Source organism: Phascolarctos cinereus, unplaced genomic scaffold (genome assembly GCF_003287225.1).
Source record: "Phascolarctos cinereus isolate Bilbo 61053 unplaced genomic scaffold, phaCin_HiC Scaffold_5;HRSCAF=322, whole genome shotgun sequence".
In the NCBI taxonomy this organism is placed as follows: domain Eukaryota; kingdom Metazoa; phylum Chordata; class Mammalia; order Diprotodontia; family Phascolarctidae; genus Phascolarctos; species Phascolarctos cinereus.
In genome coordinates, this window is record NW_027555958.1 from 301,448,378 (window position 1) to 301,473,619 (window position 25,242).

The 25,242-nt window shown below is 49.7% G+C and overlaps 1 protein-coding gene across 8 annotated transcripts in view; it reads left to right on the forward strand.

Moving 5' to 3' along the window:
* RARA (retinoic acid receptor alpha) overlaps window positions 1-25,242 on the forward strand; it is a 58,887-nt gene that overhangs the window by 16,031 nt on the left and 17,614 nt on the right. For 3 of the 8 annotated variants that reach the window (XM_020997459.2, XM_020997460.2, XM_020997458.2), the window contains one exon: window positions 11,198-11,768. In XM_020997459.2, the coding sequence (XP_020853118.1) occupies window positions 11,591-11,768 (178 nt within the window). In that variant the 5' untranslated portion in view covers window positions 11,198-11,590. Of the gene's footprint in view, window positions 1-8,017; window positions 8,098-9,158; window positions 9,182-11,197; window positions 11,769-21,888; window positions 22,743-25,242 lie in introns of those variants that run through there. The other 5 variants (XM_020997462.2, XM_078156030.1, XM_020997463.2 and 2 more) reach the window with 5 other exon arrangements.

Sequence of the window (25,242 nt, forward strand, 5' to 3'; positions counted from 1 at the left end):
TGAGGGTTTAAGAAGGGTGATGTGGTGGTAGGAGGGGGGCATTTGGAGGGGTAGTGTTAGGAGAGAGTCAAGTCTCTAGGCTTGTCACTCTCCAGGCCCAACTGCCCTTTCCCCCCATCCTAGAGTCACTTAAGGACAGACACTTGGGTATTTGTGTGCATCACTGTCACTGTGACCCACTGTGTGTATGTTCAAGTACATACATGTCTTGTGGAGTGCATCTTATTCTTCCATTGAGCCCTGAGCCTGATGCATGTGCCACCCTCCACCCTACGCGTGCGCGCGCACACACAGACACACACACACTGTCCCTGTCCCCAGCTCTGAGGCTCTCTAGTCCAAAATGAAACCCTCCAGGCCTAGGAATCGAGACTTGAGAAGGGGAAGCTGTGGTGAGGAGTTCTCTGATGTATAGTCACGGCAGGAAGCTGAAGGGAGGGGGTCTGGGGGGGAGACAACAGGCCCTTGAGTGGCAGAGAAGGAAGGGCCCTGACCTACCTCAGTGTGGAGGGAAGGGGAGGGGCAGAGTGGTCACTTCCACATCTTCCTCTCTTGCCCCCCTCCCATGCTCCAATCCAGGTTGGGTGAAGGGTACTGACTCTCAGAAGGGTGCCACCCCCCTCCCCATAAAAAAGTACTTCCAATCACGTGGCTACCACTTCCTGTCTCAACCCTGGGCTCCTCATAGGGCCATGTTTGTTGTTGGTTACCATGGATATGGCCACTGTGGGCACCACCCCTGGGGCCCTCAGGAGATGTTTTCTCACCCACCCTCTTAACAGTGTAGGCCTACCCCTAGGGAGAGAGCCCAAGCAGCTTTGGGGGACCTAGACCCTCAGTTCCCTTTAGGGATGAATGGTTATGGCAGTGACGGTGGGATAGGGGATGCCTGTCACCTTCCTCTGTTCTATGTATGTGTGTGTATGTGTGAGACCCCTTGTGATCTTGAAGATGTAGGTGGCTAGAGTGACAGAACAGTGGAGCCACAGGGGAAGGACTTCAGGAGCCACCGAGTTCTGACCCTTTCTTTTTACGGAGGAGAGAACTAAAGCCCAGGCAAGGGAAGTAATTTACCCAAGGTCACACAGACGGAGAAGCAGCAGTAGCGTAGTCCTTAGAGAGCTGGCCTCGAAGCCATGAAAGACCCACATTCAAGAACTCCCTCGGACACACACTGGCTGTGCTACCCTGGGCGAATTTCATAACCTTTCAGAGCTCTAGGAAAGTTTCAAAGAACCTGAGTCGAACAGAAGGTGGAGACCTGAATTGGTAGAGGGCGTTTCCATGCCAGGAATTCCCTATATCACTGAAAGCACAGGTCCAGTCTCTGTCTGGCCACTGGATTCCCACAGAGATAGCGACAGAGCTCTGGCTGTATCTGATCCTGTGTTTGATGCTAGGTTGCATGGGACTCTTCTCTACCCAGCCTCTCCCACCCCACCCTTACTGTATTGGGGGCTCCTCCTCCCACCCTGTGCAGTTGAAAATACTCATTTTTTCCAGGAAGTTTTCATGTCTTCCTGGCATTGCTGGGGAGGGGAGTGGGGGTGCTGTCTAATATCTCAGGCTATGCAAAGTGTGTGTGGTGGGGAGGGGAATAGGGTAATTAAATTTACCTCTCTCCTAGGTCCCACCTTTATTTCTAACCTTCCCATCTCCCTTGTGTGTGTCTCACTGTGTCAGATCCTTGGGGAGGAAGGTAGATCAGGCGTATTGCTTTTCCTACCCTGCCCTTAGACTGGGTGTGTGTGTGTGTGTGTGTGTGTGTGTGTGTGTGTAAGTAATGGAGGAGGGTGAGTGGGGAGAGACCCTAGACCTGGGCTCGACTGGGTGGGGTGTGTCTGGAGCAGGAAACTCCTGGGGGTCCTAGGGGTGGGGTGGGAGAGAGGCAGCCTGAGTCAGGCCTGGTCTGGGGTCAGTGCCAAGAGGATATCCTGAGGCAGGAGGGAGAGAAGGGGGCGTTCCCCGGCTTCCCCACGTCCTAGGTCCTTGGGGAGGGGACTCTGTGAGAGTGTGTGTGTGTGTGTGTGTGTGTGTGTGTGTGTGTGTGTGTGTGTGTGTGTGTGTTTGGAGATACCATAGTGGGAGGGAATAGAATTGGGCCTTCTAGTGAAGGAGGGGTGGGTCACACAGAATCCCCGTGGTGGAGCATCTGGCTTTAGACATAGAGTGTGACGACTCCCTAGAACACATTGTGGGTTGGTGGGAATGAAAATCTGAAGGTGGGTGGGTGGGTGGGTGGATTCTAGTGCAGACCCAGGATGAGCTCTGCCAGGAGAATCTGGAAGGGGAGAAAGGAACTATTTCTCTTGCCCTCTAGTTTTCTCTGTGGCCTCCTCCCCTTCTCTCTAAGAGAATGAAAGGGTACTGAGAAGGGGCATATGCCAATGTGGGGGTGGGGAAAGCCCTGTGCCAGGATCTGGGTGGGGAGGGGGTGAGTGGTGGTTTCCATGTAGGAGGGGGGAGAGATGGGTCCCCTTTAGGGGTATTGCCCCAGCATACCCTTCCCCCCAGACAAAGCTGCCTTTGTATTGACCAAACAATCCTGTGGTCTAGGCCACCGACCTCGCCCGCTTCATCTTTCTCTTCCTCTTCCTGTTTTCTTCCTTCCCCTACCTTCCCTGGTCCTTCTCCTTGAGTCTTGGGGACTACTACCCTCCACTGCCTTCCCACCACCCCCTCCCCCACTTTTTACCTATGATATTCTCTGAAAGACAAAACAATGTGGCATCCTTTAGGCCCTGGGTTTTGCTCTGTGGTCTTAGGGGAAAAGAGCTGGAACCTAGGGAAAAGTTGCAGGCAAATTTGCTGTTCTCTTTTCCCCCTCGTATCCCTCTCCCGACCTGATTCCCTCATGTGGCAGTCTGAAGTTTGGAGTAGGACAACTCCTGGAAGAGACTGGGAATGGGGACTGTTTGAGATGAGCTGGAGGGGGCAGCCCCCAGCAGCACTCCCTTCCTGCTTTTTTCTGTCTCTCTTTCCACCCCTTGGGGAAGGGGAGGGCATCCAGGGCACCATAACCCACTTGGGTCTCACATCTAGGGCAGGCCTGTTCTTGCCTGTCTTTCTTGGTAGGGCTGGCTATAGTCAATTCCTTTAAGAGTATGGACTGAAAAGACCCCGGAGGGTAAAGTTCTTGAAGTCCTCCTTGGGTCTGTTGAGGTTTGCCGCCAGAGGGTTGGAGGGTACACAGCATGAAGGACTTCCTGGATACTTCGGTGTAGTTAGAGGTGGAGAAGAGTGAGGGAAATAAGCAAAGGACCGAGAAACTCCATTAATTGCCAGACCAGGCTCTTTCTTTCCTCTACCCTGGGAAGGTATATGTCCAAAGACCTAGGTTTGAATTCTGGGTCTGCTACTTAAGGGCTGAGTTACCTTGAGCAAGTCATTACTTTTGTGGGCCTCAGTTTCCTTATCTGAAACATAAGGAGATTGAATTTGATCTTTAAGGCCTCTTTAAGCTTTAGATCTTATAACTAGGATCTCTGAGTCTGATGGGGGAAGGGACAGGTATGCTCGGAGATTGGATTTAATGATATCTCTTCAGGTTTTGGGTTTTTTTTGAGGAAAGGATCTGGGTTGTAATATCACCTGGATACAGAGGAGGCTGCAAGGGAGCATTTGGGGTTCCCCTAGTAAATTAGTTGGAAGTGGGGATCAGTCAGTTTTCTCAAGTACAGTTGGCGGTCTATAGTTACCCTGTCATCCTCACCACCCCCCCACCAGTTCCCTGTTTTTACTTTATTTAGCACCACCCTCCTATTCTCCCTCCATCCTCCCTGGCCTGAGGGAGTATGAGGCCCTGTCCCCCCTGAATTGGGGGGGGGCCGCTGGCCAAAGGCCTGGGCTTGGATGCCTGGCTTCCTTCCCACCTAGCTCTTGGCAGTAGGGAGGATAAATACTGAGACTGAAGCTGCCTGATTGCTTGGTGGAGGGGTTGAAGTGGGAAGGAGCTGGAAGGAGCGGCTGCCCGGCCTCGCTCTATCTCTCCCTGTCTCTGTCTCTGGAGCCCAGAGTGTCCAAGGCTGGTTGGAGAAGGGAGAAAAGAGTCCCCACTCTCTTTCTGAAGCTAGTGGGGTAAAGGGAAGAGAAAGGCTGTGGCTTTTTTTTCTTGGAAAGTTTATAAATAGCCCTATCCCTTGTTTGAAATCTACCCTGCCTGCCGCACCCTACCCAGCCCAGCTTAGCCTGGCTTCTCTGACAGGGTCCTGGGGGGCAGCTGTTGACTTTACCCACTTAGGCTATGACTGTAGCTACTCCCCCCCCCCACAATGAGATTTGTGTTTTGTACCTCATTTGTTTATGAATCACCGACTGGCAAAATGCATGGGAATCCCCTGACCCCAAATTGGGGCCCCACCTTTCCCCTTCAGGGTCTCTCTAGCTCCCTTGAGTGGCAGTCTTACTTATTTTAAATGGGACCATCAGAACTGGCAGGAAAGAAGGAAAGACTTGAGTCACAGTTGCTGGTGGAGAGGATGCTGGGAGGGACAGACTATGAGGAGTTAGAGGGGACCCCAAAAGCCATCATAGTTTATCTCATATATAAGCCAGAAGCCCTTCCCCAATGCTCCTAGGGGCTTCCTCAGTGATTGTGGCTGGAGGATGGAGGAAGTACTCTATGTTACTCTACACACACCCCTCCCCTATTAATCCAGATGTATGGGGGTAGAGATAGGATATTCTCCCAAACCCTCTTCTCCATACAGCCCAGTGTAATGGCAAGAATATTCAGCTTAGAGTCAGGAGATTTGGGCTCAAGTTCCCACTATGAGATTTACTATGTGGCCACTTTTCTCAGCCTCAGTTTCCCATTTTGTAAAATTAGGGGAATGATAGTTATGCTACTTGCATCACAGGGTTATTGTGAAGAAAATGCTTTTTTGCAGTTCTGTAATACTATGAATTGTTATTGCCATTATTGTTATTAGAGAGGCAGCTTGATGTGGTGGTTGGACGGCTGACTTCAAAGCCAGGAAGACCTGAGTTCAAGTCCCACTTCTGATATAAACTGGCTGTATGACCCTGGGCAAGTCACTTAACCTCTAGATGTTCTAGGAATCTTTCAAAATACTCTTAAGCGGCAGAGACAGTGCCAGCCTGTGTTGGTAGAGGGAATTTCTTCATCTGGGAGTTCCCTGTACCAATGAAATCACAGATACAGTTCCTATCCTTATTATTGGTTTTTTTGCTATTGATACATTGTTCTTGTTTTCTTTTTCAAAGGGATTCAGATGCAAATGGTCTTAGGACAAGTTGTTACTGTGTTATTATTCCCTTATATGTACTGTTCTATGGACTGTTGAACAGATGGATAAAATAACTACTTTGTGTAGTTAGGTTAAAATGATTAGGGTAAACCCATCCTTAGCAGGTTTACTCAAAGCATCGTTGGTACGAATGCATTAACAGGATGATGGAGATGATATGCCCCTCATCTTGCTCCCATGTAACCTTTGACCTCTTCTGGCAGATCTCCATACTTTGAATGCTTTTCATCCCATGCAACTTGGAGACAAGTTTTTGGAATGGTGACATCTATTAAAAACATTTTTAAGTTTTTGATTAGTCAGTGTTACGTCTGGGAGATAATGGGTGACAGTTTAGTGTGTGACAACAGTCTAGTTCTGATATAGTTTATTGATTAAGTTTTCCAGAATATTTTCGAGTCTATATTTGCAGTTTGGGGATTTGTTGTTTTGTCAAACCATGAAAGGTCCAGAGCTTCTGATACTTAATTCAGGCTACATCTTGCTAGGTATTTGGTAGATGTTAAACTTTGCTTTAACAGCCTGCAGCAACATGTTGTATAGTGTCCACTATTTCTATGAATAGTCTAAATTGATCATGAAATTTGGGCTTCTTAAGTTAGTTAGCTAGAATTTACTAAGCAGGCACTGTGCTAAGCACTGTGAATATAAAGGCAAAAAATATAGTCCCTGCTCTCAAGGAGCTCACAGTCTAGTGGGGGAGACACAAGCAACTTTGTAGAAACAAGATATACACACACACATGCACTCATACACATACCCGGGTAAATTAGGGATAATCTCAGCAGGAAGGCACAAAGATTACAGAGGCCTGGAAAAGGCTGCTAGCAGAAGGTGGGACTTTAGCTGAGACTTAAAGGAAGCCAGGAGGTGAAGATGAAGAGGGAAAGAGTTCTAGGCATGGAGGACAGCCAATGAGAATGCCCAGTTTGGAGTGTTGTGTGGGAAAACAAACAAGAAATCAGTATCACTAGATCATGAGAGTATGTGGAGGAGAGTAAGGTATATGAAGACTTGGAGAGGTGGGAAGGGACCAGGTTATGGAAGACTTTAAAAGCCAAACAGATGATTTTCTATTTGATACTGGAGGTTATAGGGAACCACTGGGATTTGTTGAATTGGGACAGGGGGTGACATGGTCGTGGTCAGACCTGTGCTTTAGGAGATCAGTTTGACAGCTGGGTGGAAGATGGGTTAGGAAAAGAATGGATTCAGCACCCAGCATTCTCAGGTGTTCTCCCACTCAAATACTAACCAGGCCTGGTCCTGCTTAGCTTCTGAGATCCTATGGAATGAGGTGTGTTTGGGGCGGTATGGCTGTAACCAAAAGTATATGATATAACCCCTCCTGTAGTTTCTGGTGGTAAGATCTGGTCCTCAATTACTCTCATAAACCCCTCTATTTCCACAGACAAATCCACATGACTCAGCCATTTGTTTGAGTCTTTTGCAGTAGCATGTTCTTGATATGCTCAGTTCATGCAGATGTCACACAGGGAGGGCCTTTTGACATTACTCTTGTGTCTTAGTCATTTCATTGGTTCTGTCCAGAAGTAAACCACTTTTGGTTACTTTGGATGAATTCCATGGCAGGTACCTGTTGTCAGCTATCACTATTGCTTGGTAAAGTGATGGTGGCTTATTCTAGAAGTAATTATGTAGGTTTTTGACACTTACATCACTTATCATCACCATTATTAATATTATTATCATCCCCCTTCTCATGTTGGGGAAGCAGGGGGAGAGGAGGAAGCTGCCTGTAGTACAAAGTCCTTGTATTAGTCTCATAAACCAAGTATAAGCTTAATGGTGGGGGTCGTGGGAAGACGTGGTAGAGAAGAGCCCCGGGCAGCTGAATTCTTTAGTGGAAACGAGGAGGGTACAGCTCAAATCAGTTCAATCCTCTCTGCCACAGAGGAGGTGAACATCCTGTGAGGGACCTGTTGTATGGTAGTGTGGGGCTAAAGCAAGAGAAGGAAGTCAAAAGGATAGGAGGTCCAGGGGTAGCTTCTACAGGGTAGATGACATAGCAAACTATTCCTGTGCCTGCCACCCTCTCTGAAATCCCCTTGATGTTGTCCCCTGTATCTCCTCCTTCTTATTTGCCACTGCCAGGTGGGGCACGAGAAGGGTTCAGGATATCCTGGCACTGTGGGCTTGTGGTTTTCCCGCCCCTGCTGCCCACATTGGGGGGGAAGGTACCCTGTGGCCAGCCTGTGAGGTGTCGGAGTGGGTTGGATGTGGGTGTCTTGTTTCCCTTCTCTGCCTGTGTTGGGCCTTGATTCTCTGAAGACACCCCTCTTACCCCAGGAAAAAGAGGTGATGCCATGCCTCTAGGATGAGGTGGGGTAGAGCTGTAGGAGCAAGTAGACTAATGCATGCACACGTGCACGCACACACACATACACACACACACACACACACACACACACACACATATATATGTGTATATGTATATATATATATATACCCCTTGCCCTTCCTTTGGAGGAGAAGACCTTTTCCTGAGGAGTAAATAGGAGCCCTTGGGCTCTCAGGGACTCTGTGTGTCCATGCCTCCTCAGTCCCTCCTACCTCCATCTCCACCCCTCTGCCCAGCCCTTTTCAGTTGGCATTGCCTAGGCCTTTGGCAAGATCTCTGTGACCTTTACCCCTGCCTCTGTTGCTTCCTCCTCCCCTTGGCTGGAAGTCCCTCCCTTGAGAACTCTAAGTAACTTTGCTCCAAACTTTATAGCAGAGGCTGAGTTGTGTTGGAGACAGACATGGAGATGGTTGGGTTGGAGGGAAGGAGGAACTGTGGGCTGAACACAGTCTCTATTCCTTCTAGGTGAGAGTAAGGGGGATTCCTCTAACACCTGGGCAATACTTAGTGGTGAAGTTCAAGGTGGCTAAGGGTCTCCCCCTTGGTGGGGGGTGTGTGTTTGTGGGATCTCTGAGAGCAGAGTCCAGTTTGGCTCAAAGGGTACTCTTAGAGCTGAGATCTCTCTATCTGGCCAGATATGTGGGGGTACACAGCTGCTGGAGTGTCCTGTGTCTTACTGTGTCTTACTGGAGATGTGGGGGGCCTAGGATGGAGAGGGGCGTGTGGGTAGGCAGGTGATCAGCCAGCAGGTGATAAGCTCAAAATAAGCTAAGTTGGATAAGACTGGGTGAGCTAGGGTTCCCCTTTGTCAGAGAGCCACTCCCTTAGCTGTCTCACCCTGAGCTTATCTGTGGAGGCTGAGCTCAGACCTTGTGAGACTGACCATTTTCTGTGCCTTGGGGAGGGTAGGCATGAGTGCCTATGTTTGTCTGATCATCAGTATGTGCGATGGCATGGCTGGGCTTGGGGGGGGGTGCTGCTTTTAGGGCCTCTCTTGGCAGAAGAGGCAGTTGGAAGGGCCAAGGCTGATGGTGGAGAGCTGGGACTCTGCTACACCCGGTATGTCTGGGTATATAGACAAAAGTAATTAATTGTGTTCATTGTATGGCATAGTGATGGTTATTTCCTGGCTACACACACACACACACACACACACACACACACACACACAGAGATAAATTTTATTCTTGAAACATCATACAGATTCCCAGCCTTCTCCTAACTGAATCCCCACAACTAAAATCCCTGAAAATAGTGAAGTAAAAGAACACAAAAAAGTGATTGGGGCTGAGAGTATATGAACATGATTTAATTCTTCCCACCCAAGCCATGACTGTCTGTCTGTCTGCCTGAGGTTCTAGGTCACTGTCTCCTGTCACTGGTGAAGTTTACCCATCTGGAGAAGTTCCATAGAGGTCCTGGGTGTGGCAGATTGGCTGCTGGCTGGGTGGGGCTCCTTGGGCCTCTGATGTCACCTTCCTTTCCTGGCCTGGGAGGACTTCAGCAGAGACCCAGAAGTGTGTTTCTGTGGTCCAAATTAATAATCATGGTAATTAAGAGGATAGGGGAGCAAACTCTATCCCCAGGTTGAGGGGACAAAAGCCTACATTTCCCTCCTCCTCTCCTCCCTCTTCCCCAGGGTCTTTCGGGCTTACTGAGGAGCTGAAAGATCCCTTTTAATGGTAATTGCTAGCCTTACCAATAATTTTTTTTTTGGAGGGAGAGGCAGTTAGGGTTAAGTGACTTGCCCAGGGTCACACAGCTAGTTTAGTGTCTGAGGCTGGATTTAAACTCAGGTCCTCCTGATTCCAGGGCTGGTGCTGTATCCACTGTGCCATCTTACCAGTAAATTGAGTGTGCTTTGAACTTTGTGCCTCAGTTTACCTTAATTTCAACCATGACACCCACCCCCTACCTTCCCACTTCCCCTCTCCATCCTCTGGCTGTCTCTTCCTAATGTCTACCTGTTCTTGCCTCCTAGCTCTTACTCTGACCCTGCCTTACATTATCCAGCTGGGACAGTGGACAGTGAGGGGGAAGGGTTGCCAATGGCATCCCTGGCAGGCAGGCATTACCTAGGGTGGTGTTAGAGTTTGGTGGTAGTCCATCAGTGCCCTCTGCCCCCCATGGCACAATGTTGCTTATACTCCTCACCCACTGGTGTTGTGGATCTGCTTGTCAAACTGCTCTTTGCCCATGCCCTGGTGTGGCCTTTGATGGCTGTTCTGGTGTATTTCTCTTTATCTCTCTCCTTTTGTCTCTGTCTGACTCCCTCTTTCTTTCTTTCTTTCTTTCTGTCTCTCTCTCTCTCTCTCTCTCTCTGTGTAGTTGGAGTTAAGTGACTTGCCCAAGGTCACACAGCTGTTAAGTGTCTGAGGTCAGATTTGAACTCAGGTCCTCCTGACTACAGGGCTGTTGGTCTATCTACTGTGTTATCTAGCTGCCCCAGTGACCTTTCTTAATGTGTGAAGAAGGGTAAAGACTGGACTTGTAATCAGAACACCTGAGTACAAGTTCTGACATTGTCATTTACAAGCTGTGTGATTGCGGACAAGTTATTTGCTAGCCCTGGGCCTCAGTTTCCTCATTTGTAAAATGAAGGAGTAAAGCTGAAAACACAGAAATCCTTAGCTTCCATTATACCTACTTAAGGTTTGGAAGGTGAAAATAACCCCAGAATCTTAGAATTTTACAATTGGAAGGGACCTCAGTGGCCCTTTAGCCTGTCCCCCACTTAAAATGAATCCTTTCTAGAATATACCAGCAAATCTCTCCATTCCCTAGGCGGCCTATTCTTCTTCTGGGCATCTCTAATTGTTAGCATGGTTTTTTTCATCAAACCTATGTTGGCTTTTTGACAGTTTCCATCCACTGCTCCGGGTTCAGGCCTCTGGGGAGCCAGAGAACAAGCATGATCCCCATTCCCCAGCCTTCAAATACTTGAAGATGGCTCTGTGGCCCACCTGAATCTTCCTGTTCTCCAGGCTAAACATCCCCACCCCCCACCGAAGGGCCTCTGGGACATAAACATCCAGGGTGTTAGGTCCCTGGATTTCGAGGGCTGGGGTAGGGGAAGTGGTGTAAGAGGCCCCCAGGGCTGCTGCGTCATGATTCGGAGAAGTACCATGTTTTAGGGAAGCAGCTTCTCTCCCCCTTCTCCTCCCTCACTCACCTCCACTATCCCCATGCTTTCTCTGCATCTGTGACCTCAGGTAACCCTTTGGAAAGATCTCTGGATCCAGCTGTATTTCCCCGGGTTCCCTCTTGATCTCTGTGAACTCCCCCTTGGAGGCACAACAGGCCTTTTGGCCACATTAGGGTGAGAGGTGTCTCCTGAAGGTTTGGGTTCTGCTCTTTGTGGGAATATTCTCACCCCCCCCCCTCCTCTGCAGTGTCTGGGCCCCACTCCCGAGTTGTCTGTGCCAGGCAGGCACTGTGCCATCTGTCTGCTTCGCCTGGTGTCACGGGAAAACCTCCATCTGCCCAGGTGGGGGGAGCCCCATGGAGAAAACCCCTGTGCCCTGTTCTCTGTGCCTACTCACCTGTCTTGTCTTCTCCCTTTCAGCATCAGAAGACATGGTTTCCTCAGCAGCACCAGCATCATCAGAGCTCATCTAGGTGAGGATATTCTACCCAGCAGCCAGCCGTGGTGGGTGCCATTCAGGAAGCTGCCTCAGCTTTCCAAGCCTCATTCCAGCTTATCCTAGCCACCGCCGACCTGAGCAGCGCCCTCCCTTCCCTTTCCCACCTTGCCCCTGGTTTGGGCGGTGGCTCCAGAAGGCCAAGATCACCCTGTTGGGCACTGCCCTCTTCAGCTTCAGGACAGGAAGAGGGGGTGGGTTGATCACCCACAACCCCTCCCAACTCCAGGCCCCAATGAGCTGAGAAGGGGCAGCCAGAAGCCCCTCAAACCCTCCCAGCTGGACTTTCTGTCTATATCTCTGACTCTCATCGGGGCATGGCCAGCAATAGCAGCTCATGCCCAACACCTGGGGGTGGGCACCTTAACGGGTACCCGGTGCCTCACTATGCCTTCTTCTTCCCTCCCATGCTGGGTGGACTTTCTCCACCTGGCACCCTGACAAGTATCCAGCACCAGCTTCCTGTCAGTGGATATAGCACTCCATCACCAGCCAGTAAGTTGTGGGACAGAGTGGGAGTTGGGGGGGTGGCAGATTGAGTGCACAGATATCACGGGGGAACTCAGTGGCTTCTCATCAGGACTCTGTGAGGGGATGGTTTGCGATGCCTTCATTGTGTACAAACACTGGGAAGGGTGGGGTGTCAGTGAGGAGCTGACAAGGAAAGAGTGATTAATAATGGACTCAGCTGTTGAGGGAGCTAAGGGGTATACCAAATAGAGCTCTGGATTTGGCATCAGGAAAACTCAAGTTGAAATCCTGCCTTAGACACTCACTAGCTGTGTGACCTTAAAAAAGTCACTTAACCTCTCTCAGCTTCAGTTTCCTCATCTACAAAATGGGGATAATAATAGCACCTACGTCATGGGGTTGTTGTGAGGTTCCAGTGAGATAAGATATATAAAGTGCTTTGCAAACCTTAAAGCACTGTATAAATACTATTTATTATTATTGTCCATTTTGCAGGGAATGCTATTTTGCCACCCCTTTGAAGCTTCCAGGGGCCACATCTTAGGCGTTAGATAGGAATCCTTATTATGCTGTGGATAGCTGGACTCTGCCTGAGTGTGTGCTAGGCTGGAGGGCTGCATTCTCGGCCCTGGCTTTCCCCCCCTTCGCCTCATCACTGAGGATCTTATAAATAGCTTGGTTGGCAGCAGACAAAGGCCCCTGGTAGATAAACAAACCTCTCGACATTTGGCGGGAACAGCATTGTGACCTGGAGAGGCAGACACATGCCCTCCTCCCTTATCCTTACCCTCAGGGTCCCCTGTACCAGGTGTCTTTTTGTGAGAGTGCCTGAAGTGTGGAGGAAGAAGGCCAGCTGCGCCCCCTTCCCTTACATACATACCTTGCTGCTAATTCCCTTTTGAGTGGAGTACGAAGGGAGGGAGGCAGTGGTGTAAACCTGATGAGAATTGGGGTGAACTAGGCAACAGCGGGGAAGAGAGGTCTGGGGAGGCAGGATGGGGGCAGGGAGGAACACTCTGCCTTGGTCATGGGTGGGAGCTGGGCTGCAAGGAAAAGACATAGGCCCCTCCCTCTTCCCTTTTGCTGTGTCTCTGATTTTTTCCCCCGTTTTCCCCTTCCTCTCTATCTTTCCCATGAGAGTCTTGCACCAGCTGGGTGGGGGTCTCTTCCACCCCTGGCCTGTCTGAAGCCAGGTAGTGGGAGGTGGCAGTAGTGGCTGCCAGCTGGCATAGCTCAGACCAGAGGCCTGCCAGGCCTCTTACTGTAACTCTGGCCCCTAGGGCCGAGCTGGGCACGGTGCCAAGTCAGGAGGGGGAGGGATCTGGGGCCTGGCCGGGCGGGGAGAAGAGAGAACAGAGGCTGGGAGATGGATGGACAGGGCAGCTGTTGACCTGGGAAATGTCCTGTTCTCCCTCCTCCCTCCATCCCACATGGCTTTTCCCTGGCCTGCTCAGGATGAACACTGCCCCAGACACCCACTGCCTTTTCTATTGGCACCAGTGGGGACCTGACAACACTGCCCTCTGCTCCCTGCCCTGGGTCAATGTTCCTTTCTCTGGGTCAGGGCAGTACCCTCCTCCCTAGGGTCAGGGGAGTCTCATCGTCCCTGGAGTTGACCCTGGAATGGTGCCACCTTACTCACTCTGGCCAGCTGCCCACAGCATCTGACCTTCCCTAGAGCTCCTCCTCTGTCTCTGTCTCATCCTTCTTCCTGGCTTCCCCCCCATAGCCAGGGGACTTTCAAGTACCTTGTACATAGTAGGCATTTAATAAATGCTTGTTGTTGAATAAATCAAATTGAAATGGACAGATGTGTCTGCCATTCTGGTGCCTCTCTCCCCACTTCACTCTGTGTTTCCAGCTTGGAGGAGGGAATACTTCTGGATATCCAGAGGGATAACCCTGACTCTGCTCAGGAAGCTGTCTGAATGCCACTCTGGATATCTTTCCTCCCTTCCAAGTCTCCCCTCATCACCTGGCTTCAGTCCCTTCTCCATTCTCATTGTCTCCTGTCTTTCTCACTCTGTGCACTTTGCTCTGATTAAAACTTAAAGGGCTTGCCTCAAGCCTGATTGGGGAGAGGGGTCTTTTATTGTACATCTCACCCACCCCTGCAGTCCATATGCTTTATCTGGGTATCTGGTGTCTGTCCTGGATAGTTGAGGCCTTTGGAGGTAGGGCTGGGAGGGGGGAAGCTAGACTGATCCCTCCTTAAGTTGGCACTGCTCCCATTCCAGGAGCTGAAATTCTAAGGCTTCCCCTTCTTGCCAGGTTGGCACTTCCATTGGGCAGTGGGACCTGTGCCCAAGTGTCTGGGGGGGACACTTTTTTCTAGAATGGGATGGACAGAAAAGTAGTGGCCCAAACCCTTGAACACTGCATAATGGAGTAATGGGGGTCTTCAGTTGCCACTAGAGAAGGACATTCTGCCTAGCCTTTGCCTCCCTTACGCCATGACCACTCCCATGCCAGCCTGGGAAGAGGTTTCCCCCTTACCCAGGAATGTTGCAAGCTGGTTCCTCTTTTTTGATGTGCACTAGGGGGTGGCTTCCGGGATCCCTGATCTACTCCCCACCCTGGGAACCGTTTCCTCTGGGTGCAGGGGAGGGAGATGAGTGGGAAGAAAGAGGTGTGGATTTGTAATTTCCTGGTAGGGTCCCCTCACCCATACTTGGGCAATACCCTTTCCTGTTACTCCCCCCCACCTCCCACTGGTTTTGTTTTTTCCCCAGGAGTCTCCCTCACCCCTGCAGTAAACAGTAACACCATGACCATTTTTACCTCCCTCCTTTCCCCATCCCCCAAACCCCCCAGCTGTGTGTGTCTGTTACATACAGTAATGGGGGAAAGACTTGGTGGTATTTTGCTGGGGAACTGTGAAGGGAGATTCTCCCTATGACTAGAGTGAGGGTCCCTGGGTGAGGGTGTATGACTCTTGTTTACAGGGGCCTACCTTTCCCAGGGCCTCCCCCGCCAGACCCCAACACACACACACACACACACACACACACACACACACACACACACACACACACACACACACAACACGCCCCTGCCTTGTGATGGAAGTTCTCTAGCTGGATGCATCCAAGCATGGCTGATAAAAGATTCATGCATCCTTAGGAGGCAGCCTTCCCAAGCCAGGCAGATTCTGCCTGGTGGACTTGGGAGATCAGGTACTTCTCGGGGAGCTATAAAGCCAACTTTTCCTCCCCGTGAGCCTCTGGCCACTTGCTGGTACAGGGATTTTGGAGAATAAGATGAGAACCCCTCTTTCCCAAGAGCAGAGTGGCCCTCAGTGTAACCTCCTCTTTAGACAAGAGTCCACCCTGGAGTGGGGTGAACTCCAGAAAATAGACAGATCTGTTTCTTTTCCTTACTGTCCCTCTTTCTTGATGGGAAGGGATAGGGGTGGAATTGGTTTGAGGACAGCTGATGGGGAAGTGGTCAGGTATGAACAAAGTCTGAACAGGGCTGATCTTCCCTAAGGAAGAGTTGGGGGAAGTCAGGGTGGGGGAAGGGGGGGAGGGAAGTGTCCTTCCATCTTCTGGCCAGCTTCTTCCAGAGGACTCAGGCAGGTGTCCTTTCCAAATCAAGGCCCCAGTGAGGGGGCAAGGGGTGGGCTCTGAGCAGAGGATCCAGGGCTGTAAGCCAGAGACTCAAGGATTTTTAGTGATTGCCGGGTCCAACCTTGTCATTTAACAAAGGAGGCAAGCGAGGCCAGAAAGAGAGGAAAGTTGGGTGCACGAGACCTTGACCAAATGGGTTTTTGGTTGTGTCTTTTTGAGGTCTGCCCTGGTTCCTTGGTATTTGAATATTGGGGAGGGGAATAGGTATCCATGAATTGTGTATATGCCTCTGTCCAGTTTTTGTATGAGTTGGGGGAGAGGAAAAAGCACCAAGTACTCATCTTCCTTCTCTCACACACTGGAGAGGCCCCATGGTTTAGTGGGGAAAAGATTGGACTTGTGGTCAAGGGATACCTGGGTTTAAATCCTACCTCTTACACTTGCTAATGCCAGTCTTTGAATCTCTCTGTGGCTCAGTTTAATCTTATATAAAATGAAGTAACAATGCCTCCAGTTCTATCTGATAGGGTCGTGTGACTCCTATGCAAAAAGCTTTGCATATCTTAATGAGGCTATGTAAATATTAGCTGTGTCTGGGAGGTAGATAGAGATTGGCCTCGATTCTAGAAAGACCTGAGTTCAAGTGTGCCTCTGGTATCTGTGGGATGGGCAAGCAACTTAACCTCTCGGTGCTCTAGGAAACTCAGTTGCAGAGAACTGCAGCCCTGCATTAGTGGAGGGAGCTTCCTCACCTGGGAGTTCCCATATTAGCCAAATCACTGGGCCAGCTCTTAACCTTGAGATTATTATTTTTATCATTATTATTCCCTCCAAACTTGACCTGAGGATTGATGAAAGGGTTCCAAGTACATAGTGAGAGGATGAAAGAGATAAGGGAGATTCTCATTAGATCTGTTAATTGACCAGAGCTAAGGTGAATGGGAATAAGGGGCCTAGGGCATCTGTAGTTGGGCTAACTCTTTGGGTGAGGAAAAGAGTATTACTGTTGAGAAGTTACCTTTATCTTCCCTTCAGATTTAAGGGCTAAAGAAATACCCAGATAGGCATTCAACCACCCTCTCCCATTGTCCTGGTCCTTTTACTGATGGATTGCTGCTCCTCCCTTCCCTTGATCTCCTGGCAGGCTGAGGAGGGAGGCCCCTGTCTGCCAGGTGGAACCTAGGCCCCACCCCTCTCCCCCTTCTCTTTTGGCTGGAGGCCCCCACCCCAGGAGGGGAGAAGGCCAGGGGAGGGAGAAGAGATCTACTTTCTTCTTTGAAAGCTGCAGATAAAATCTGTCCACACCTATTCCCGTGCCACCAAATCTGTCCACAACTGCCCCTTTCCACCACTTGGAGTTTACAGGAAGACGAAGGCTTTGAGAGTCACAGGCTTTTTCCTTCAGGTGGTGGTGGTGGTAAAAGATTATAAACAGGAATGTAGATTGCAAGCTCCTTGAGGGCAGGGACACCCCATTTTTGCTGCCTTTGCATCCCCAGCACTTAGTACAGTGCCTGACATGTGGTAGCTAATTAATAAATGCTTGTTGACTGAATAGAGGAACTGGAGTTGCTAGCTAGCAGGGCCTGAGGTCTTTCTCTGCCATACCCCTTCTGTGTAGGTATCTCTTTCTGCGTGTGTCTCTGTGGAGAAAATGTCTCAGAGTGCCTTAGAGAAGAGAAGCAAATAATGACTTGAAGGACTCTAGAGTATTAGCGGTCATGCTGAAAAGTGCATGTCTGCTCATTCCTTCCTCCTTTTCACTACCTCCTGCTGGACACTGCCTCCCACCCCCTTTCCTCCAGCCTTCCTTTAGCTGTCTCCCCTAGCCCTCCCCTTAGCCCTCTCTCTGATTCCCCAGGATAATAGGAGAGCAGGCACTGAGGGCTGTGAGGGGATGGAGGGAGGTGGGGGTGGGGATGGCCTAGAGAGCCCTTCTATTCATGGGGTCCAAAATGCTATAAAATGGGGTTTTAAATGAGGAGATGCTTTCACCTTTCATTTCCTAACACTGATTAACCCAGGTGGAGTGAAGAGAAAGGAGTTGGGACTGGAGTCTAGGCCCCACCCTACCTCGCCTTCTCTGTTGGATGGAGGGGGGTCCCCCCATCAGGAAGCAGAATGTATGCTAGGGTGAGGAGTAGGGGGAAGGAAAACTCCTCAGCTGGGATGACTTCCACTCTGCTTCTTTCCAAGTCAGTGGAGCATATATTTGGGGGCAAAACCGACCTACTTTGCTCTTTAAGAACTGGGGGATACAAGGCCTGGAGCCAGGAAAAGCTCATTCCTGGAAAGGGAGACTTTCTCTTCTCTTCCCCAAGTAGGCATCTTTTATTTGTTTCTCTTCTCTCAGGCACTCTGAGACTGGAAATTAGTGGGGACTAGATCTTCTTAGGGTAGAATTGAGGCAGATCCTTAGATTCAAATTAATTAAATTAAAAAGAAATTGATACTGTGTGTCATGTGGCAGTGGGGCAGATGCAAAGAAGAAAAAGATTTCTTTTGATTTTCACAACCACTTTGTAAAGTAGGTTTTACAGCTGGGGAAATTGAGCCTCTGAGACATTCAGTGATTTGCCCAAGGTAACACAATTCTGCTTTGTGACTTGAACTCCTGTCCTCTGATTTCAAATCCGGTTCTCTTTTCAGTAAACCACAGTCTCTGACACCGTCCTGTCTTCAAAGACCTTGCCCTACAGTAGCTGTATGAGCTCTGTATGCAAATGAGAATGTGATTAATAGGAGGAGAGGGCTGAATGGTGGTATGAGAGATTTGGGGAGGGAGCAGGCACTCATGTAGCTTAGAGGGGGTCAGGGAGGGTAAGGACCTCAAAGGACGCTGGGAAAGCTTATTTTAGGCAAAGGGACAGGATGAGCTGTGGAACAGGGAGTCTCAGGATTACAGGATAGGCCTTAGAGCCGGAAGCAACCTTGGAGATTATCCAGTCTAACCTCGCCCTCCACCCTCCCTTATTTTACAAATATGAAAACTGAGGTCTCACGATTTACTTTTCTGAAGTAGCAAGTGCTAGAACTGGGATTTGAACCCGGTTTCTGTTCTGGAACGTAAAGCAGGAATGTGAAACAACACTGGAAAGGCAGGACGAAGCCAGAGTGTGGGAGACCTCAAATGCTAGGATAAAGAATTTGAGCTTTATTCAGTAGGTGTTAGGGAGCTCCCCTTTTGAACGGGGAAACATAGTTTTTTTAAAAAATAAACTTTAATTGATGTCTTTTGTTTTAACATCATCTACATTTCCCAATGTATCCTATCCTTTTCTTCCTCCCAGAGAGCCATCCCTTACAAGATAGCATTGAAAAGAGGGAAATAACACTTGAGCTGAGTAAAAGTAACCAACATATCAAAAAATTCTGACATTCTATACAATGCACCACACCCATGGTCCCTGACTTCTGCAAAGAGGCAGAGGAGGTGCTTTCTCCTATCTCTTCTTTTGGGTGAAACTTAGTCACTTCATTTTGTTGTTGTTTTTTTAAATTGAATTTTGTTTTCAAATGAAGATATGCCTTATCTCCCTCCTCCTGGGCTTCCCTCCCCTCTCCCACCGAGAAAGCAAGAAAAATAAGACCCTTGTTACAAACACATATAGTCACGCAAACCAAATTCCTGCATTATGTCCAAAAAAAGTCTCAGTATATACTCTGAGACCATCACTTCTCTGTCAGGAGGTGGGCACCATGTCTTGTCATGAGTCCTTTGGAATTGTGGTTGATCATTGTGTTGATCAGAATTGCCAAGCCTTTCAGAGTTGGTTGCCTGTACAATGTTGTTGTGTTATAAGCTGTTTTCCTGGTTCTGCTCATCTCACTTGGCATCAGTTCATACAAGTCTTCCCAGATTTCTTTGAAACCATCCTCTTCATTATTTCTTCCAGCACAACAGTATTGTATCATTTTAATATATTATAACTCCTTCAGGTATTCCTCATTTGTTGGATGGGCATACCTCCTCAGTTTCCAGTTCTTTGCCACCACAAAAAGAGCTGCTGTAAATATTTTTGTATATATGGCACCCTTCCCTCTTTCTTTGATCTCTTTGGAACATAGACCTCATAATAATAATGCTAGGTCAAAGGGTATGTACAGTTTAAGAGCTGTTTTGGCATAGTTCCAAATTGCTTTCCAGAGTGGCTGGACCAGTTCACAACTCTACCAACAGTACATTAATGTATCTGTGTTCCCACAGTCCCTCCAGCATTTGTCATTTTCCTTTTTTTGTCAATCTTGCCAGTCTAATGGGTGTGAGATACATTGGTCACTGTATTTTGATAGCATTCAGTTTTTATTGTTTTGTTATACCTCTCATGTACATTGCTGTAGTCATTAAGCATATTGTTTTCCTGGTTCTGCTGACTTTTTATCAGTTTATATAGTTCTTCCCCAGTTTCTCTATATTCGTAATTTCTTACAATACGGTAATATAATCCATTATTTGTGTGTCGTAACTTGTATAGTCATTGTCTAGTTGATGGGTATCTCATTTATTTTCTGTTCTTTGCTGCTAGAAAGTGTTGCCATAAAGATTATGGTGTACGTGGAAGCTTTGTTTTTTGTCACTAAGCTCCTTGGGAATCTCTGGATCAAAGGGCATGGACATTGTAGCATCTTTTACTTGAATAATTCCAAATTGCTTTCTAAAATGATTGGCTAATTCACAGTTTCACCAACAATATATTAGTGTGCCTTCCTTTCATAACCCCTCCAACATCGACCATTATCATTTTTTGTCATCTTCACCAATTTTCTGGGTGTGAGGTAAAGCCTCAGCCTATTTTGGATGCACATTTCTCTTATTAGTGATCTGGAGCATTTGTTCATGTTATTCTTAATAGTTTGCAATTCTTCTGAAAGAGTAAATCATTTTAAAGATACATTAGGAAGATTAGGTTGCAGTCTAATGAAAGCTGTATTGGAGGGGCTAAGAAGAACAGGGGGTGCAGAAACTAATTAGGCATCAGCCTAGGGGAGATGTGATGGGCTCCTGAACTGAGGTGGTGAAAGTGGGAGTGGAAAGATGGGGATGGATGAATCCTGACCCGAACTCAAAATTCAGCTCCATGGCCAAAAATGTCTAGTGTACTGTTGAGGAGTGTGGTCAGATACAGCAAGTGGATAGAGCTGGGCTTACTCTTTAGGGCTATCAAGCCAGTGCTAAGACTTAGGTATCATCTTGGAATAGCTTTTATGTGATTTCCTGTGCCATAACCTCTTGGGATAGGATTGGGACTAGGGATGGAATAAGGACACAGAAGAACCTTGTCCTCTGGGAGGAGTATCTGCCTCTAAGGTTTCCCTTTCATCACCCCATTTGTTTTGGTTGAGAAGATTAAGGGCAGTGATGGGGGTAAGGTAGGGGGAGAATGAAACTGTTCTGTGCCCCTCCCCTACAGTTAAGGGTACTTCCTATCTGAAAAACTAGTCAGGCCTAGAGTTTTGGCGTACAAGGGTTTTCTGGGTAAAGCAAGGAGTCTGAAGGACTTGGGAAGGGGTGGGGGACAATGGATGGACTCTTTCTTTCCTGCAATGGGTGTCGGATATTACAATGTGGGGAGGAGGGGTCATCATTTCCCTCGGTATGCAAATAGCATTCCCCCAAATATTTTCAGATCTCACAGTGTCAAAGTTTAGTGTCAAAGCAACTCACCAATATTCACATGCCAAGCCACAGTGCTACACTTCATGGCATATGTGTGTGAAAGCCACACACGTGCCACCCTCCTCCCCTAAGATACTTTCCTCTCTTTCCTCCCCCCCTCCAAGGGTGGGTGGGAATGGGTAGGGAGCTGGGGACTGGCCAGACGTACTTCTTTGGCTGTGGGCAAGGGGCGTGATGTCACGGGCATAGACTGGGTGCTGATGGTGGGTGGGTGGGTCAGTCACTGGGATGTGAGGCGCGCCAGTGCTGGGCGAGTTCAGCAAAAGTTCACTCGCATTGCATTAGGCAAATGAGTCTGGGACCCGGGCCTCCGATGTAGAAGGGCACCGGGACCACCCCCTTGTATCCCCTCAGGGCCACCCGCACCCAGCCTGCTGAGCCCACGGAGCTCTCCATCTAGGGGGCTCGGAGCCAGAGCCCAGGCTTGTGCCTGGAGAAGGACAGAACACCTCTACCCTCTCCTTTCCTGTTCTGTGCTCTCCTGCCCTGTCCTCTGTCCTGTCTTCTCCTCCTTCCTTCCTTCCCTCCCTCCCTTCCCCGTCTACCCTCCCTCCTCTTCCCTCTGTACTGTCTGTACTCCTCCTCCCCTTGTTCTTTTCCCTCTTCCCTCTCCTCCCCCACAAGAGTGAGCCGCTACCTCGCCCCAACCAGTCCTTTCCCTTCTCTTCTCTCCTCAGGATTCCCTGGTCTGGTCCATGGCTGTGGCTGCGGTGGCGGCGGCGGCTGCTGCTATTGCTGCTGCTAACTGCTACCTAACAGACAGCCAAGGGGTTAAAGGGGCGGAACCTGGACGGGGCGGGGCTGGGGCAAGCTGAGGGGGGAGGGGTGTCCAGGGGGAGGGAACTGGGAGTAGGGGGCGGGCTGGGGAAGGGCCCCCCCTCCCAGTGGTGGAGTGCTGCGGAGGCTCTTACAACCCCAGAGGGAGCCCGGGAGAACGGCTGCGAGAGGGAAAAGACTGGGGGGCCCTTGCAGAGGGAGGAGTCGGAGCCAGGGTCTCCACCCCGACCGTGACCTGGGAATCCTTGGTTCTGGGAGGAGGAGGAGGAGAAGGCTGATTCCTGAAAGGCAGACGGACGCCCCCACCCTGGGCAGGGGGGCAAGCCACTCGATCGAGAGCAGCGAGCGAGCAGGAGGAAGCGCCTAAAACGCCTGTGTTCCGGGCACCCCCCTCCCGCCCCCCCACCCCCGTCTCAGCCTGGGGAGTTGGGGAGCAGTTCGCCTCTGCTTTGACCTTCCCCCCAATAATCCACCCGACATCATGAGACTGGAGACTGGGGGCCCTCTTGAGGTGAAATTGCTGGCCTGAGTTTTGGGGGTCCTCCTTTGGTCATTCTGTGGAGGAACTGGGGGACGTCCCCCCGACGTCTAAGACTGGAGTAGCAGTCACTGCTGCTGTGGAATTTGAACTCAGGGACTTTGTGGCTAGAGAGCTGCCGGCTGCTCCCTGGCCCCACTCCTTGGATGGTGCCTTGGCCACTGGAGTGAGTGAGTGAGTAGGGGGGTTCTCCTCGGAGTACTTCCCCGCTGGGGACTTCCCTCCCCAATCTTCCTCCTCCTCTCTCTGCTCTCTGCGGAAAAGATGTATGAGAGCGTGGATGTAGGGGTGCTTACCCCCAGCCCGAACCCCTTTCTTGTGGTGGATTTTTATAATCAGAGCCGGGCCTGTTTGCTCCCTGAGAAGGGGATTCCCGCCTCCGGCCCTTACTCCACCCCACTCCGGACTCCGATTTGGAACAACTCCAGCCGCTGTAGGTACCAGCACCCCCATTTCCTATTGTAGGGTGTCCCTGGGGCCTTGAGATAGGAAGCCTGACCTTTCCTATGGACACCTCACTTTTCTGGTCTTCTCTTTCTTTCCCTTCAACTTGGACACTTCACTGGACAAATTCCGTCCCTGCTACCCCAGTACCTCCTCTTGCGAGGAGTATTGGCACCCTCCCCCCTTTTAGATCGTTTTCAATGATTTTGCCCCCAACAAAAGGGGTGATATCAACTTGGGGGAGGGCAAAGGGCTACTATCTGGGGGCTGTCATGCCCAGAGGAAAAGGATCTCCCCACCCCCAAACTGGCACCCCCTCCTCCTCCATGGTGACAGCTGCTGCTCCCAATTCATAGCTCACACTTCATTAATGTGGGTGTCAGGGAAGTATGTTGTGTGTGTATCGTTTGGAAAGATGAGGGTGTGCACCAGAAAGAACTTTATTTTAACCCTGCTATCTCTTCCCACATCTCGATGAAGCCTGGTACCCAGGGGCATGGTGGGTATAGACTGAGCCCCTTTTCTTTGACTGGTCTCTTTTGTGCTTTTAAGCATCATTATTCCCTCCCTTCCAATGGAAGGTGGGAGGACACCACCCCCCAGTAGGGGAGTAAGACACAGGATTGGGAGCAGAACTGGAACTTTTCATATAGCTCTGTCTTCAGCCATCTCTCTTCTCACCCAGGGTATCAGGAATGTTGAGCGGCTGGGGGTACAGGTCAGCATGTGAAAGCAAAGTGATTAGTGAAGATCTTGAAGGTTGGGGAGATGACGCTAATCCTTTTGTCAGTGGGGGGCGCCTCTACTCTTCTTCCCAAAGGGGAAAATCAGCTTGTTCCCCTGACACTCTTAGGTTATTACCTCCTACCTATAACACTTCCTCCTTGGTATTCATCCTTTCTCTTAGGATCATAGATGTCTAGACCTGAGACTTCAGAGCTGTCTCATCCAACTCCCTATTCTTTTTCTGTATTATGGGATCCTTTAGACCCTTTAGAACAGGAGTCTTTAATCCAGGGAGGTCCTTGGATAGGTGTCAGGGCACTGTGAACTTGGAACTTTTAATATTTTGATAACTATTTCAACATAATTGGTTTCCATTGTAGTATTTTATTTTGTGCATTTGAAAACAATCTGAGGAGGTTCATAGGCATCACCAAACTACCAAAGGGGTCCATGACACAAAAATAGCTTGTCTTCCACCACACTTGGTGGGGAGTGGTGTGGTACTGTGCAGGCTTTGTATTGTGTATACACCTGTGTGTGTATGTTGTGCCCAGCTGTGTGTCTCTGTGTACAGAGTACCTGGGTGTGAAGGACCTCTCCTGGGGGTTTTTGCTAGATGGGCTCAGATTTCTCCCTCAGGCTTCTTAGGTTTCTAGAGAGTACTGACTGCCTCTCACTTCCAATCCACCCTCCCTGCCTGCCTGCCCACCTCCCCTCCCCTCTTTCTTTCTTAGTCTGGAGAAGGGTTCCCTTCCTCAGGAGGAAGACATTCCTGGATGGGGAAGGGGAAGGACCGTGCAAATTGGAAAAGGAGTGAGAAAGTCCTTTCCACCCATATCAGACTTAGAGACCCACCAGGTGGGGATATGGGGTTTGGCTTGGCACTGGTCATCCTGATCTCCTGGCCCAGGCTGTGGTCACCCCCACCCTACCCATCTCTTCCCATTGTTCTGGCCTCTGACCTTTGATTCTTATCCAGGAATCCAGTGGAGGGGAGGGCTTTGCTTTGGGGAGGGGGAGATTGCTTATTGACTTTAGTTGGATAATGGGAGTGGGGTGGGGACTGGACCAGGCAGAGGAAGAAGTGAGAACTCAGGATGTTTTTTTGCCACCCTCACTCCCAGCTTCAGGGAAGGAGGTGACTCTGGAGTTATCTGGCTGTTTAAAGTTGTTATTCTTCCCTGATAGCTTTTTCCACCTCCTAGCCACCCCACCCCCCATCACCAAGGGATCCCCCCCAAAATTGTTGGGGACTGAGTGTCTGTGTTTTCCTTGTCGTCCATCTTCACTGAATGCCACTGGCCAAGGCTGTCTTGGGCCACCACAGTATCAGTTTCCTTCCATCTCCTTACCCTTTGAAGTATCCAGTAAGTAGAGAGGTAGATTGTCCCCAAATGGATGGGAAAGCTGAGCTGTGGGCTGTCCCAAGTTTGGCAATGTTATCCTCTATCCCTGGGATCCCAGATCTATGGTGTGTGCTAGTTATACAGAGGGCAAGGGGCCTAGACCTAGCTTTCCTAGACTCATCACACCCTTCCCCCTCCCCGCTCCCAGTTGGAAGAAAGGCTGTGGTCAGCTATGAGCAGAAAGTTGAGGTCAAAAGGAACAGGGATCTGGGGGCAGATGCCCTTCACAGGAAGGGCACAACATGTGCCCACAACAACAGACACAAAACTTAGAAGACTGGGCAGCTCCTGTTATTATAATCTGTTCTCCTACCCTCTTGATAACTGAGAGTTCTCCCTCTGTTGGGGGAGTGGGAGGAGT